This window comes from Triturus cristatus, chromosome 12, assembly GCF_964204655.1.
Source record: "Triturus cristatus chromosome 12, aTriCri1.1, whole genome shotgun sequence".
NCBI classification, from domain to species: Eukaryota; Metazoa; Chordata; class Amphibia; order Caudata; family Salamandridae; genus Triturus; species Triturus cristatus.
In genome coordinates, this window is record NC_140595.1 from 707,511,023 (window position 1) to 707,526,714 (window position 15,692).

At 48.4% G+C, this 15,692-nt stretch overlaps 1 protein-coding gene across 1 annotated transcript in view; it reads right to left on the minus strand.

Annotated features, from left to right (window-relative positions):
• Positions 1–15,692, minus strand: part of LOC146780351 (uncharacterized) — a 140,393-nt gene that overhangs the window by 50,787 nt on the left and 73,914 nt on the right. The window contains exon 2 of the mRNA XM_085637055.1: positions 7,581–7,988. Within this exon, the coding sequence (XP_085493181.1) occupies positions 7,581–7,988 (408 nt within the window). The remainder of the gene's footprint in view (positions 1–7,580; positions 7,989–15,692) is intronic.

Below are 15,692 nucleotides of genomic sequence, written 5' to 3' on the forward strand. Positions count from 1 at the left end.
TATTTCTATGATAACCCAAGAATGAAGGAGGAAGAGATGGAGCAGAGAGGGTTATTAGGGATATCAGTTAAGGGGCATCGGGCTAAAGGGACAGGAAGTTGCTGTTGATTTGCTAAGATTTCAAACAGAGCAAAAGGCTTGGAAGGAAAGCGAGACAGGAAGAGGGGTAGTGTGGAAAGGGAAGATGAGATGAAAGACTAAGAGTGGTTAGGGTGGTTAATTGCAGTACTTAATTTGTCCTAGTGGTTGCCAGCGGGCACCACTGACACACCTAACAGGAGTATGTCCCATTGACACTGTCGAGTAGCTCCCCCGCAAAGGTGTTTGCCTGCTCTCCTAGTGCAGAGAGAAACAGGAAGCTCACAATTATTGCCATAGAATCCAGCATACTGTAGTATAAAGTGATGTTGAGTAGCTTGTTTGTTGGCACTGCTGGTTAAGACAATGACACATTTCCCATCCCTCTATGAACAAAGAAAACTCAAGCAATAAGTTATAGTTTTGGTTATTCTAATGTCATTCAGCAATTTCTAACAGTTACTCAATTCCAAGACAAACAATAACTGCTGATTGTAGCAGAGTTTCTGGATGTGAAGTTCTGTCCCACAGTATTAGGGCGAGTGGATGATATATCGGTTTACCCTGAAAATGGTTCCATGTCGTTTTTGTGCCCTGGCCCAAACTCAATGTCACCTCCACAAAACACAAAGTCAAAATTCTTAGAGGGACCCCACCGTCTCTAAACAACTCAAGACTTCTTTTTTCTTTTTGGGAAATGGAGTTGCTTGTTATGATGTATAAGACGTCACTTACAGCAAAGGGTCTGGATGTGAACTTCCCCCAAGTTTTAAAGTGAGCTGAAAAAAAATAGGTTTATCTTTAAAAGCGTTTCTTTGCATGTAGTTGTTTAGCTCTGGCGCAAATTTACATTTCCCTACAAAACAAAAAGTCAGCAAAAAATTCTGCATACGTCCATAAGATTGTGGGTATGCAACTGTCCTGCTTAGAGCTCATTTTTAGCCTCACTCAGCATGCCCCTACAGGAAGTGGGTTGTGCTTGTGGTGTAAGTGGGCGGCAGTCTGAGAACATTCTGGGTAGAGCACTGTCCTATTAAACAAGCATTGGCATTGCCAATAGGTCTCGCTTTTGGGACCGTATAAGTATTTGGTTATGCAGCACATTATCCTTGTTGCAACAAAATCAACTGTTGCATAGTTAAACACTTATAAGGTCTCAAAGGCGAGACCTATTGGGTATGCCAATGCTTGTTGGCTTGGCCATGGGACTGCAATGCAATATGCCTCTGGGGGAGGGGGGCAGCTTTACGGCGCCATGGAGGTGCCTTTCGGATTCGCTCTCTGCTGCCCCCTTGGCAAGACAGACAAGACAGTGAAAACGCTGCTGCAAACATGCAGGCAAACAGCCGGCCAATGGAGAAGGAGGGTCTGGTACGCCCGCAAACAGAAAATGGGGTTCTTGTTACCAGTGCTGGGGACTGGAATCAACCCACCCGCCGCTTGTTAGGTAGTGCTTTCTATAAGCAACGTGCTCAATAGCCAGCACATTGCCTTTCCTGCACACGCTAATTCCAATTGTACATTTTTTTCGTAAAAAGAAGAGTGAGTCTGGCGTGAATTTCAGAGCACAAGCACGTGTCCGGGAGGGCAGGCGATGAATGGCGCCCTGTGTTCCGGTCACAAACTCTGGCAGATAGGCATTTTGAAACAAAAAGCTAGGCCTCTTGGTGAGGTCTTAAGTCCGCCTAAATTTCTTCTTGCTACAGGCAGTTTGATGCTCGGTAAGATTACTCTACTCTGAAAACAAGATGAACAAAAAACAATAAAAATTAAAGACACCTATGCCTTTTCGTGAGGCGCCCGGTCATGACGTAAAGTAACAGGTCAGTGACCTGAGGTTGCAGCAAAGGCTAGCCTGAAGTGCTTACGGCCCATCTATGTTTGGATCTGAAACTAGTTCTCTTTTCCAACTAGCTGTCCTTGCGGTGCATTGTTTCCACTGAGGCGCACATGACATCTCACGTACAGGCCAAAGGCTGAGGGGTTTGTAAATGTTATTTTTGTGAATAGGTTGCATTTGTGAGTATGTGTGTTTACATGTTTTTGCCATGCCTATTGGCTTTGGTGGTCCCAGCCTTCCCCCTTTGCCACAGTTTTCCTTTCTCTTCCACCTTCTCTTGCTCTGGGTGAAAAGCTGCTGATGAAAACCACTGTTCTGGTCCCTATAAGGAGCGCCAGTGCCCACAACCTCCACCCACACCTCCTGTTGCACCGCCTTCATAAGAGGCGCTTTCAAAGTGTGCACATAACACAGAAACAGCAGAACAATCAGCTAACATGACAAAATTGTGCGATTTCTGAATACAAACATAACAAAATAACGAAAAGAGCATCTTCCGAACATCTCCAGATTCCCCGTGAAGCTCCCGTGTGCGTGGGCTGGCTCCCCTCCCTCCAATATACCAGCCTTGCTTGCTTTCTTCCTTCATGCTTTCCTGCGCCTGCAGCCATGGGAATGTCAGAAAGGAGCAGCCAGGAAGAAGAGGCGCGTGAATGTGACATTTCGGTGATTTGCCACTGAGGATGAGCCAATGACGTAGGTAGCTGCTCAGTGATTGCAGGGGGGGTTCCTAGCTAAGAATAGCTCTGTTATCAGTCACCAACAGATGCTAACCCCCGCACCCTCCCCGTTGTTTAGGGGGAGGGTTCAGCTAGGCAATGGGCCTTTAGCTAGGTGACTGCAGTGATCTGATCAGCCGAAGCAGAGATTGCCAATGAAAATAAGCTTTTGTGCATTTTTATTGACTGTTTCACCATAGCTGGGTGGGGGGAGGGTCAAGAGTGCTGAAGACGTTCACAGACTGTGGCGGTGCTCCTGTCACACTGAACGCAGCTGCAGCGTGGCGATGGATATCTGACTGCAGTGGTAGGCACAATTGGCAGGCCTTTGCCGAGCAGTCGTCGGGTGATGTCTTTTGTGTTTTTCTGCTGTTTTTGCGACAGTTCTCACATGTGATTGAAGGGACTGGCATGCATCATTGCAAACAAAACACTGATCCGATGGACTTGAATGCTGCAGTTTGACCTTCTATGGCCTTGTGTACAACTTCTGGGCAATTAGTTCCATTATGTATGTATGTAGAGAGCGATTGTAGAGCGCAGACCTAGTTCGAGAGTAACGGAGTACTTTGGGTGAACATTTTCAGGTACTGAAAATTTGTGAACAAATATTGCTTCACATGTAATTTACACATGGACAAATAGTTTGTTTGTAATAAGTGCAGGGGCAAATACCCCTCAGCTTGTCCCAGGTGTCAACGCAAATAGAATTGGTTGTTTACACAACCTATGTGTCTGCAGGAAGAGGCAGCAAGGCATGGTGCAGGGAGGTAAATCATTCACGTCCAGTGAAAAAGATCAGGGAACATGGGGAACAAGCAGGAAGTGGGATAAGGGAGGGGGTGGGAAATGGTGATCACTTTTGCGGCCGCTTTGATGTCCTCAGTGGCCGCGCGGCTCACTGAGGACATCAAAGCGGCCGCGAAAGTGATCAGGCAGTGCTTTTCAGGCTGCCAAATGGGGTGCGCGCCCGGCGCACATGCACTGTATTTGGAGGCCTGAAAAGCACTAGTTTGCACTTCCAGATCCCCCTTTTACAAAAGCTCTCGCGAGTGCAGCGCTAAAGCGCTGGCTCAGGCGAGACCTAAAAATGAAGAGGAAGAACAGAAGGGAAGCCCTAGTTGATTAGAGACGCCTCCATGCAGCAGAATACAGCTTGTTCCTGTGGAGCTAAGTATTCACAGGGCAAAATCAACCGAAGAGCTTTGAGAATCAGTTTTCACGAAGGAAGGCATTTGCCAGCTTGAGTTTGTCATCTCGTCCAATGTCATCTGCTAGGTTCCTTTTCAGGATCCTGGAGCAGTCAGTGGTTACTTGGCAACATCCTTTGTAGAAAGTGCTCCTCCTTCTGTTCCACAATGCTGGGATTGGAACCCGGAACTCAGCTGTGCCTTTATCTAACTCCGCCCTACTCCCAAAACAGCGATTCTGCATTGGATGACATTAATGACGCAATGGCACAATGACACAATGGCTAAGGGCGTGCTTGGTGTGAACCTTGACGGCCATCATTTGTCGATGGCTGCTGGGGGTGCACATGTGCTTTTGCTATGTTAGAGTTTCTAAGATTTTAAGGGGTGATATTTCACCAGTCTATTAGAACTTATATATGAATATTGAACATGAATCCTTGCACTCCTGTCCTGCAGAGAAATAACTTGCAAGAATGAGGGCAGAGTTTGGTGTTACTTTGTCGGGGGTCCTTGGACCCCACTCCTGGAAGGCACTTTATCATCAAGCAGGTTCTTCTATAAGTAGCTATGTGACCCTCCCCAAGGTATTCCACCTCTAGGAGAAGGGAAACTTTGGGGAGGATGTAAGAAGGGTGGCATAGTCAGGCATGGGGGGGAGGGTGTATTTGTAATAGAGTAGATAGAAAGCAGCACAGAGTGAAATGAGAGTCTATTGTAATGGAATTAGGTAGGAGGATAGCGCTTTCACAAGGGAGGGATGGGTGATCCCGGGAGAACAGTAAACTACGCGAGAACTAAAGAATAGGAGGCGAAAGAGGAACAGAATAAGAACTGGGATGTGAAAACAAGATAAATACCCGTATAGCGGACAGTGAAATAGGATCAGGTTTGAGGGGAGCGAAGGAGCAAGAGACAGAGGAGAGCAGAAGGATGGAATGGAATGAGAGAAGGATGGAGCCGTAAGGAGTTGGGGGTTTATTAAAGTAGGGCTGGAGATGGTAATAAGAAGGGATGTGAGGAAAGAGCATTAGGCAGAAAAGGGAGGAAAGCTGATAAGAAATGAATTGGAGCAGAAAAGGAGATAAAAGGAAGGGCTGAAAGCACAGTAATAAGAGAGAAGAGTAGAATCACAGTAGGAATGATCGGAAAGAGTGTGGGATAGGAGGGGTAGGATGAGAGTGGATTGGAACAGGGTGAGAGGGGAACGTTACAAGGAGGGATGGAAGGAGGGAAGAATTGCAAAAAAAAGAGGCGCAGAGCAGAGCTAAATGGGTTGGAAGTGCATTGGAATGGAGTGAGGTGGAAACTGTAACGCTGCAGATTCACTCACATAAATTGATATTTATTTACCATAAATGATGTCTAATTTCAGGCTGCACATCCCAGAGGAAGTCTTGCAGATATGCCATTCAACGGCAAGCTTCCGAAGGCTTGGCTAACCCCTTACGGCTGCAGGATACGCCTTGCGTCTCAACTCTTTGGGAATGAACCTTCCTAAATGTGTTCCAACAACTACTCCTTGGGGAGACTGTTAAAAGCCCAACAGGAAGGCTTTTATGCTTTCACAACAACAGGAACAGTCACAATAACTGGAGAAAGACAGAAGACTCTTCCATAGTCTTTTGATTACTTGGGCCAGGGTCATAGACTTACTATCCAGAAGTTCTTGGACACAGTGGGAAGCAATATCACAAACGGGCGTAAAGTATAAACGTAAACAATGTATTATCTAGCTCAGGTTAGTAAAAGGAAAGTGCCTTTATGATCTTAGCAGCTACAAAAACATGCAATTTAAAAAGGAAAATGGAGAAACATTGATCTATTCGCGAGATACGATTCCCTTAGCAAGGCTACAGACTGGTGAAAGATAAAACAATACTGTAGAAAATCAGCAATGACGGGGCCCATGGTGGTTTGCGTGCTACCTCAGGACACATATCAACTAGTCCAGATAGACTCATGAAGATCTGAACACCTCCTCAAGATCTGCAACATACTGCAAGCCTCCCCCTCTCAGGCATCATGAACCTCAGGATGTGGACACTGAACTGAGCCTTGGTACAGCCCTTAATGCCTGGCTCTTCTAGCCTTGACTTCTCAGGCGACGGCTGATCTCTGTCTTGCTCTGCGTCCTCTCCTTACTAGTGCCAGGATGCCTTTGGGTTGCCATGCGCTCTACAAACCCCATTGCATAGCATAGCATAGCATAGCATAGCATAGCGTCCCTGTATTGCGCAAATTCAGAAAACGACTTTATTTCCATTTCTTTCAGCACTTCCTGAGAGTCCATCTCTTTACTTCCTCTGCACCTTGTGTGCTGCGTCCCCCCTTTAAATCACAGGCCCCTGCGTACCCCATGTGGCCCCTCCTCCCCACACCCTAAGTCCATCCATATTCTTTTCCCTAAGGGGCTGTTTTTGCCTCTTTTACCCCAACCTTAAGCTCCTCCATTGCTCTGCAAACCAACCCCTCTATTGCTGCCCCAACCCATTCAAAAAGGGTTTTTTGTTTAATTTTTGGGGGGCATTGTGCGAGGCTGCTACCTCTTTTTTAAAGAAAAGGTGCTTTCACAGAAGGAGAGATTGTTGTTTAAATACTGCTCCGAGTGACATTTGCCATCTAGAAACGTTAAATAATGTATTTCTTTTTAAAGTGCCTGCGTCCTTCCATATCTATGCGCGTGCCTCTTGAATGTGCACACATCTTCATGCATGTGCACGCATATGGAATGATGCGTCTGGATTCATGATGTCTTTCTTTACTTTTTTTTTGCCAATTCTGCACAGTATAAGCAAAAAGCATTTATCTCTGCCGATGCTGCACAGCATCAGGAAAAATCATTGGTAAAAAAGCCAAGACCATTTAACTTGGCCAATACTTGTTTTATCAAGGCACGCATAAGGCTATTTCTCTTTAGGTAATCACATCTCTGGTTAGGCAATCTTGATTTATTTGGTATTTTTCTGAATTCTGGTCCATCGTCGAACCCCTGCCGGTCACCTCCCACTGAGTGTTGGGCTTTTGTTTCAACTCGACCTCTAAAGGTGAACCAGGGACACTCCCTGTTTGCTTGGACAGAGAAGGTATCTGGAGCGCTGGGTTTGAAATAACATCCCGCCTTGCCACCTTTGGACATACCTGGCTGTAACTTCTCGTTAAGGATCATTGGACGTTTGGCAAAAGCACTGAGAGGGGAGCAGAAGAGATCACAAAGAGCCCAGGGTATACCACAATGGGAGGGCGAAGAGTGGAAGGGGCTGGGAGAAGAGCAGTATGGAAGGGGGATAAGAACAAAATATTAAAGATGGGAGGGTAGCAGGATGTGAGGACGCGAGGGAGGAGAGAAAGAAAAGGGAACTGCTTGTAGGAATGCACAATACTGAAGAATGGGGGAAAAGAATACAAGGTGTGAGGGAAACTGATGTATAGGAGAGTGTGGCAGAAGATAAGGGTGGAGATGCGAAAAGAAATGGAGAGCTTGGAAGGGATGAGTGGAGAGCAGAGTTGTTTTAGAAAGTAAAAGAGCATAATAGTAAGGTGTGGGTGGAGAACGGTGGAGGAGAAGTTGGAATTCAAATATAAATGGAAGAGATGGGAAGACAGACAAGAAGCTTTTTTTTCTTTTTTGCCATTGCTGCCCAGCATAAGCAAAAACAACGTGCAAAGCCAATAGGTCAAAGAGGCAAGACCTACTGATTTGCAAATACTTATTCTTGCAAGACAGGCATAAGGCCATTTCTCTGTATGCACCTGGCGACGTGACTGAGATCCGTAGCTCAGTCCCATTGCCCTGCAGGGGCGTCCGGGGCAGCGGCTGTAGGATGATGACGTCGCAGTAGTACACCCCGCTGTCGTCCTCCCGGGCGCTCTGGAGCCTCAGCTCTGTCTTCTGCAGGGAGTCGTCGACGCTCAGAGACACCCGCGAGTCCGTGCTCACTTGGGGTTCCTCCCTGGACTTGTCTGCGGGACCCTCAGACTGGAAATGAAACTTGTGTGTGAAATTGCCGCCAGCCTTTCTCCAGGTGTACACGACCTTCTTGATGGCCACCCTGCTCCTCAAGTGTACCTCGCAGGTCAAGGTCAAAGAGCTGCCTGTCCGCATGTCCAGCACTTCCGGTGTCTGTCTCACTGTGTCCTGCTGCACCTGTCCACTGGCACCTGGGGCAAGACATATGGATAGATTTGTAGCAGACTGTATGCAATGAATGCTTATAACCATAGATCAAACAGGAGAACCTCATGTACAAGTACAGGTTGGGATTTCTTATTGTCAAAGGTCAGGTGAGTCAAATGACCTTGAAAACTTTCAGGTCAAAGATGCTGCCACATTCGGTAAGAAAGCTCCATGCGCACTGCCCCAGCCTGCACTTCTCAGCACAAGGTACACAGGACTTTACCTCCCCAGGGCTCCCACAGTCCCTGGGAGAAGCAGATGCTCCTTCACTATAACTCCAGAAGTGGAAGGCTCCCTTCCTGGTCTCAGGCCAGGATTATTAGGGAAGTGCACGCATGCTCAGTAAAGTATACGTACTAATGACTGGTTAGAAAAATTCACCATCTGAGGTGCAATTCTGCCAAAGGCAGGACAGAGTGTTTTGAAATACGTTGATTTGGGGTTCTAACCCTACAAAACGTCATTAAAAAAAGTAAAATACATTTCATCTCAAAAAAATTCACATATATAAGACAGCAACCCTAACAGAAAAAGTTAAGAACAATAAAGTACAGTCTTCCAGTAAAGGTTATCTGTAATATTTTGCTATATGTTTAACGCATCAGATTTCATATAGATATGCAGGCAAAGATCAAAAACCCAGCAAAGGACTGAAGTAAATAAAATAAAAATGTATAGCATACTGCTTCAAAAGTCATAACAATGAAGTGCTTACTTTGGATAAAAGGTTACTACAATAAAACAATCATAAAAAATGTAGCTCATAAAATACTCATAAACAGTGATCCTTCCAAATAGGCTAAAATCGATATAGGGTACATAAAATTAATTAATTCAGAAATCATAACAATAGGCCCAACCTCTTCCTTTGAAGCCAGAGAACATATAGATAACGGCTAAGGGAATATACTATTAAAGAACTTGTATCCGTCAGAAGGATTGGAAGAGCAACTTTATTGTATCTCACGCCTAGGGCTGTGCAAAGCACCTTGATTCACACTCTTCTTGGCCCAGAGAACATTGGACAAAAAATAATAAATGTTCAACATCCTCTATCATGTCCCTGCAAGTTCTACAGTAGAGGATGGCATTGTTTTGGACTTCCAATTACTAGTAAACAAACTGATCAACAACGTACCCAGCCTAAATTTAATATTCAATGTTCGGGTCTGACAAGATGTGATTGTGTCCGTATATAGTTCCAGCAAAAGGGCATGCTTTTAGATAAAACACATCCATAAACCCACCTATTTTGAAACTATTGTGGTAGGAGTTCATCTTGAAATTCCAAAATGACTCTTTTACAATGACCTTAGAGGTTTTATTGAATGATGAGGGACCACTCCAACATTTTCCCAAACCTATGTCATTAAAAACAATTTAATATGATATAGCCAAGGAATTGATTTCCCTGAATACATGATTTCTACTAAGGCAGACCTATAGTGTAATAACTCAGGAGTTGACCACAATCTAACCCAATAGAGGAGAGGTTTCAAAGTATCTAAATCTCCAACCCTTTTGAGTCTCATCTAAAAAAATAGGGGAATCGAAGGGGTACTTTGGGGCAGGGTGTTATCCATAGCGGTTTGAAGAGTACGCATGGACACTAAGGTGCCGATTCCGATCCATGAAAAAAAAATTGCGTACGAATCGTATCCGTATATTTTCACGTACGAATCGTACAAGTACCGTACAAACTGCGAAGTACGATTCGTATGTGAAAAATACATACGAATTGCGTCGGGAAAATGGTTCGAGAGGGAGCCGTAAATTTTTACGTCCGAATAGCGTCGGGAAAAGTGTCCGATAGGGAGCCGGACATTTTTACATGCAAATCGTAAAACAGAAATCCGAGCGCGCAAGTACGATCCGTACCGCCCGTCTGAATACACAACCGCATGTAAAAGGCCCCAAAAGGCCCCGTACGGAGTGAACGCTGTAGCCTACATGTACACGGGTAAACGTGTGCCCGGATATGAGTCGTACAGCCCCCCTCACCCCGCACATGTCAGCACCGTACCCCGTATGTCAGCACCGTACCCCCCCTCCGCACCATACCCCAACACCGTAGCACAGACCCGCACCTGTACGGGCCGCACCCCAGGCCCGTCTACCAGCCCCGTACCTGTACGCACCGTACCCCAACACCGTAGCACAGCCCCGCACCTGTACGCACCGTACCCCAACACCGTAGCCCAGCCCCATACCTGTATGCACCGTACCCCAACACCGTAGCCCAGCCCCGTACCTGTATGCACCGTACCCCAACACCCTAGCACAGGCCCGCACCTGTACGCACCGTACCCCAACACCGTAGCACAGCCCCGCACCTGTACGCACCGTACCCCAACACCGTACCCCAGCACCCACACCCAGCATCGCGTATGTACGGACCGTACCTACGCGAAAAAGACTCGTACAGAACCAGGACACTGTAAAACAGCACAAGGAGGGTCAATTCGACTCGCACAACACCACAAAACACGTCAACATGACAAAATACATCTCTATGACTGACCTGGCACATCCAAACAGGCAAACAGAGGCCCTAAATCACAACCACCTCTTATAACACACCCACCACAAATTCAAACACAGCCACACCCACAAATGGACCAATAAAAAGGGCCCACACACACAACCCATGAGCCTTTGCAACAGACCCACTGCTGACAGACACCACAGACAAACAACTGCACCTTACTTACACCTTAACTACACCTTAACTTACACACCTTCACACAACCTCCTTAACAAACACCCCCTCTTCACCTTCACACACACACCGTCACATTCACACCCACACACCCACAACCATCCACACCCACACCCCACACCATGCCCACAGACAAGAATCCAAAGTTCACAACGGCGGAGCTGGAGCTCCTTGTCAACGAAGTCATCAGAGTCGAGCCACAGCTGTTTGGAACATTGGTCAGACAGACCAGCATAGCCCAAAAAACCAGCCTGTGGCAGAGGATCGTTGATAAGGTGAATGCTGTTGCGCCCATCCGAAGGACCAGGCATGAATGCCAAGCCAGGTGGTACGATCTGCGCAGGGCAGTCAAGAGGAAAATGAACGAGGAATACGCCCAGAGTAACATCACTGGAGGTGGGCTGCCCCGCAGACCCGTACATTACAATCCCTGGGAGGAGAAGGTGATGGCCACGCTTCCGCCAGTGGGAGTACACAAAGTCGAAGGAGTCGCAGAGCCTGGTGAGTACACAAACAACTCACGCAACATGGGGGGAATGGCATCCACACCACAAATACACCAAATGCAGGCAACTTCCCTCAAGCCCTCACCGCACACAACCACACCCAAAAACCACGCTCATGCCACTAACGTCTCCATGCCCCATTCACAAATAAAGGCAATGCCATGTCCCAGGCCACACCCAAGACTGGATGTCCGGAATGCTGGGAGGGTGGGGCTCACACAACACATTGTGCAACTCAGAACCAGACACCAATGCCCACAGCCCATATGGCCTAGGTACATACCCATGCACCATGCCCAATGCACAGGGACTGGCAAAGTACTGACAAGGTAGCTGACACTTGGCCTTGCTGTAGGCAGCACAAGGCCCTCCTGTGACCACTGTACACTCAAACAACAACTCCACTAGCTCACATACCCAGCACAGGAACTCACACACACTGTCATGCCAGCATGCACCATGAGGGGACAGACACATCACCTGGGAGACCCAATGAAAAATCACACTACTCCCAACAGCATGCCGGTCACACACCCCCCCCTCACACAAGCACACACCCCCGGGGCAGGCAACGGATTTACCCACTCTCACAATGGACATGTGACACAACAAGACCAATCCATAGCCAAATAAGCATACCAGACAAAAATCTACTGGCAAACACTCAGGAGCACATACCAATCTGTCCCCCGCAACATACCCATCCCCAAGTGTACATTGAGAGGAATGCTAGGCACATCCAACCACCTGGAGGAACTGTGACTACTTAAATATGTATGAAACATGGATGTGGCATGAAACAGCATTAACATGGTCTCTCTCTCACACACAGGGCAATGTCATCGACCTCCCCCCAACAATGGGGGGGGGACAATCACAGTCCCAGGCTCAGCGTGAAGATGATCCCACCGGCAGCGATGACTCCCACCACTCCGTGGATGACCCCGACCAACCTGGCCCCTCTGGTGCCCAAGCCCCTGCAGCACCTGCGTTAGGTACATCTGTGCGAACCACCACCCCCATTCCTGCCACATCCCAGGAGACACCCAGGAGCCCTGCTCGCACTGAACAACACAGCCAGTCTGACCAGGAGGGACAAGGTTCTCCGGGCACCCAGGAGGAGGCAGACGACCACGCTAATGCCATCCCTCAGGGGTCCCGTAGACCTGATGTGCCCACAACGGCAGGCCAGGCTCGTGTGGGCAGGGGTGGTGGGATTGGAGGCAGGCGGAGGCGAGAACCTGAAAAGCCAGCTGAGGGAACCGGTATGGCACACATGCGCCACATCCTGGACACATACCGGCGTGACACCAGAGGCATCAGCCAGGTTGTCTCGAGCCTCACAGACATCAAGGGGACCCTCGACGAGATGAAGAACCTGCAGGCCGAGCAACATGCCAGTCAACAACAACACCAAGGACGGATGGAGGCAAGACAGGCTGAGCTCCTGGCGGTGCAAACGGACATGAGCCGTTCACTCCGCCGGATCGCCGACAACATGGGCAACCCTCCCTGTGCCACCAAGCGAAGACCACCACCAGCCACAGGGAGGGAGGAGGAGGAGGATTCGTCCGACGGAGCATCACAGACATCGTCAAGGCCTGCATCTGAGGGTCCCGTGAGGAAGGTGGGTCGTCCACGGAAAAGACCGTGAGAGTCAGCGGACCATCCACATCTCCCAGGTCACCTGGCCTGGCACCTGGAGCTCTGGCGCAACAGCAGCACCTCACCCAATGACATTCTCTGCCACATGGACTTGCTGGTCACAGTCTGACCAATGATGACCAACACTGTGGTCTGGACTCTGATGACTCCAACTGACAAGGATGCCATCTCCCCCTGTGAACTTTGGATTCTATGCACCCGGTAGAGCACCTTAGCACATCTACCAAAAGACTCACCCCACCAAAAATAAATTCTTTTTTTCTTGTCATGAGATGTTGCTGTCATTTGGCATTAGTCCACAACATATGTGTGTGTAAATGTCTAACTATGCCTGAGTGTTGAACCAACTCCACCCATCCATACCCTGGGATCTGAGTCTGGTACAGGACACACATGGGTCACAAGTTATCATTCAATGCAGACATGGAGCACAATACTCACCTGTGATGGCCTCAAGCTGCTGAGTGGGTGCTAGGGAAACTGTGAGGACACACCTATTTGGAAGAGTAACATTAAGGCGTAGAGGTCATGCCTCATTTGGAGGTTCCCGGGGAGGGAGTCCCAGGTATGTGTTCCCAGGTGGGAGAACTATGTCCTGCATGCAAGAGTACGGTGGATCTGAAGAATTGTGGCCAGGTCAAGGTTGGATGCACGTATATAGCACTACAGGGTCTCGGATGACAGTGGTGCAAGGTTGGTTTTGGGTCAGGGTTGTGGCCTGCCTCCTGAGTGTGGGTGAGGAGTCTGAAGGTCATCCTGCAGCACACAGTGATCCATTGCAGCTATCTCTGCTGGACGGTGATGTGGCTGAGGCGCGGGATGTTGACGCTGAGGTGTGAAGAAGCACCCTGGATGTGGACAAGTGTCCCTGGATTTTGGATGTGGCTTCTCCGTAGAGGGCAGGGCAGTATTTGACACGGATGTTGTGGTGGACCTGGGGGATGGTCCGTCTTACCTTGGAGTGGATCTATCTGGGGATCATGTGCATAATGCTGAGGGTGTTGCAGTGTCAGGTACAGATGCTGGTGATTACCATGGCAAATGTGAGCAAGCAATCCATGATGCACAACATCTTGTGTGCGTGGACACTGGGTGCCTGTGCGGGGCTTCTGTGGGTGGGACACAAGCAGTTGACCCAGCTGTAAGGGGACAATCCTCAGATGTTGACCTCAGTCCTGTACAAGTCCAGCCTCAGGTGGGTGCTGTTCTGCCATTCATCTATGGATCCCATGCAATCTTGAATATTGGAACTGGAAATGTCTGCGTCCTTGGTGAGGGTGAGGAGCGCCTGGCTGTCAATGGCATACGAGTTGATGATGAGGCGGTGTGCGCATGTGATGGTGGATAGGGGGGTCCTGGACACATTGTAGATTGATACGCTGAGAGATGATACCTGTGCCATGTGCCTCACGACGACAGCATACTACATGTAGAAGCCTTGCGTCCCACTCCCATGGCCTTGCAGGGGTACAGAGCCGGTGGGGAGTAGGAGGGACATGACCTGGTGGGTGTGACAGGTCCTGGAAGGCATGGCAGTGCTGTGTAGACAGTCGGAGTTGCACACTCATCATGCAAAGGTGTTGTGTGTGCGCTCAGTGCATGCCTGAGAGCAGGCAGGAGATGTGTGGATGGACCTTGCTTGGAGGGTGGCTGCAACATCAGACTGTAGTGTGATGTGGGTCATGCAAGGACCTGAGGGTCGTGCAATGTGCATGTTGCATGTGCAGACGGTCCAGCCTTTGGTACCGTGTGGCCGCAACTGTGGCACAGACAAGCTGAAGACAGCCAAATGAATGTGTTGAGGGAGGAAGGGAGGAGCATCTTTGATGTGTGTGTGTTGCCAAATCTGGAAACTACGTGTGCCCTTGCTGCAGTGGCTGCAACAGCAGGCGGCATGTCCTAGGAACCATGCCACAATATCCACACAAAGACTAGGATGTCAGAAAGGACTAATGCAACAGGTGTATGTCAAGGAAGGAGTTACTGGTTTGCAATGGCACACCCAGAGACAAAGGATGCACAATCACCAAAGATGACTGACACCGGATCATGAAACTGAAGGCCGAGCTGCGCACAGGAAACACACCCCAAAAGGTGTTGACGGCCCGTGGGGGGGACTAACATGCCAAAACACATACACAGCCATGGATATCATACACAATAGAGAATCAAATACATGAAGAACAGCATGCAGGTTGCTAATCTACACATAGACTCATATGCACAATCCTTGACAACCATGCCAGAGATGCCGCATGCACAGTGGCAAGAGACCTGCATTGACAGAGATGAGGCACCTTGGAGGCTGAGGAACACCTTTATTACTCAGGCTCACACCTATGCAAAAGCATCAACATTAACAGACTCACAGGTCTATTGGATTAACATGTGGGACCTACACCAGACACCCCCTTTGCACCACAGATGCTGTAAACTGTAAAATGCTGTACTGGCGCACAAGTGAAGGGGTTGAGCCAAACATCCCCTGCTGCACACGGAGAGGCTGCAATTCCCCATTGAGCATCATATGGGGATGTCCCGCAATATGTCCACCCGTAGCCTCCCGTATGTTTCCGAGGGAAGTTGTACACACATTGATGCCTTCATCACAAACCACAATCCCATAACAGATGACTGTCACGAAGTGTGACTATCAATTCATGTGAGTCATGCCACATGTCATGTGCCCCATGGTGAGTTGACATGTATGCATAGTAACAAAACCTGCACAGGAGCAGTGCCCACACATTACAAACAACTACCACACCCAAAAAGCCTTGCTGCAATCCTTACCCAAA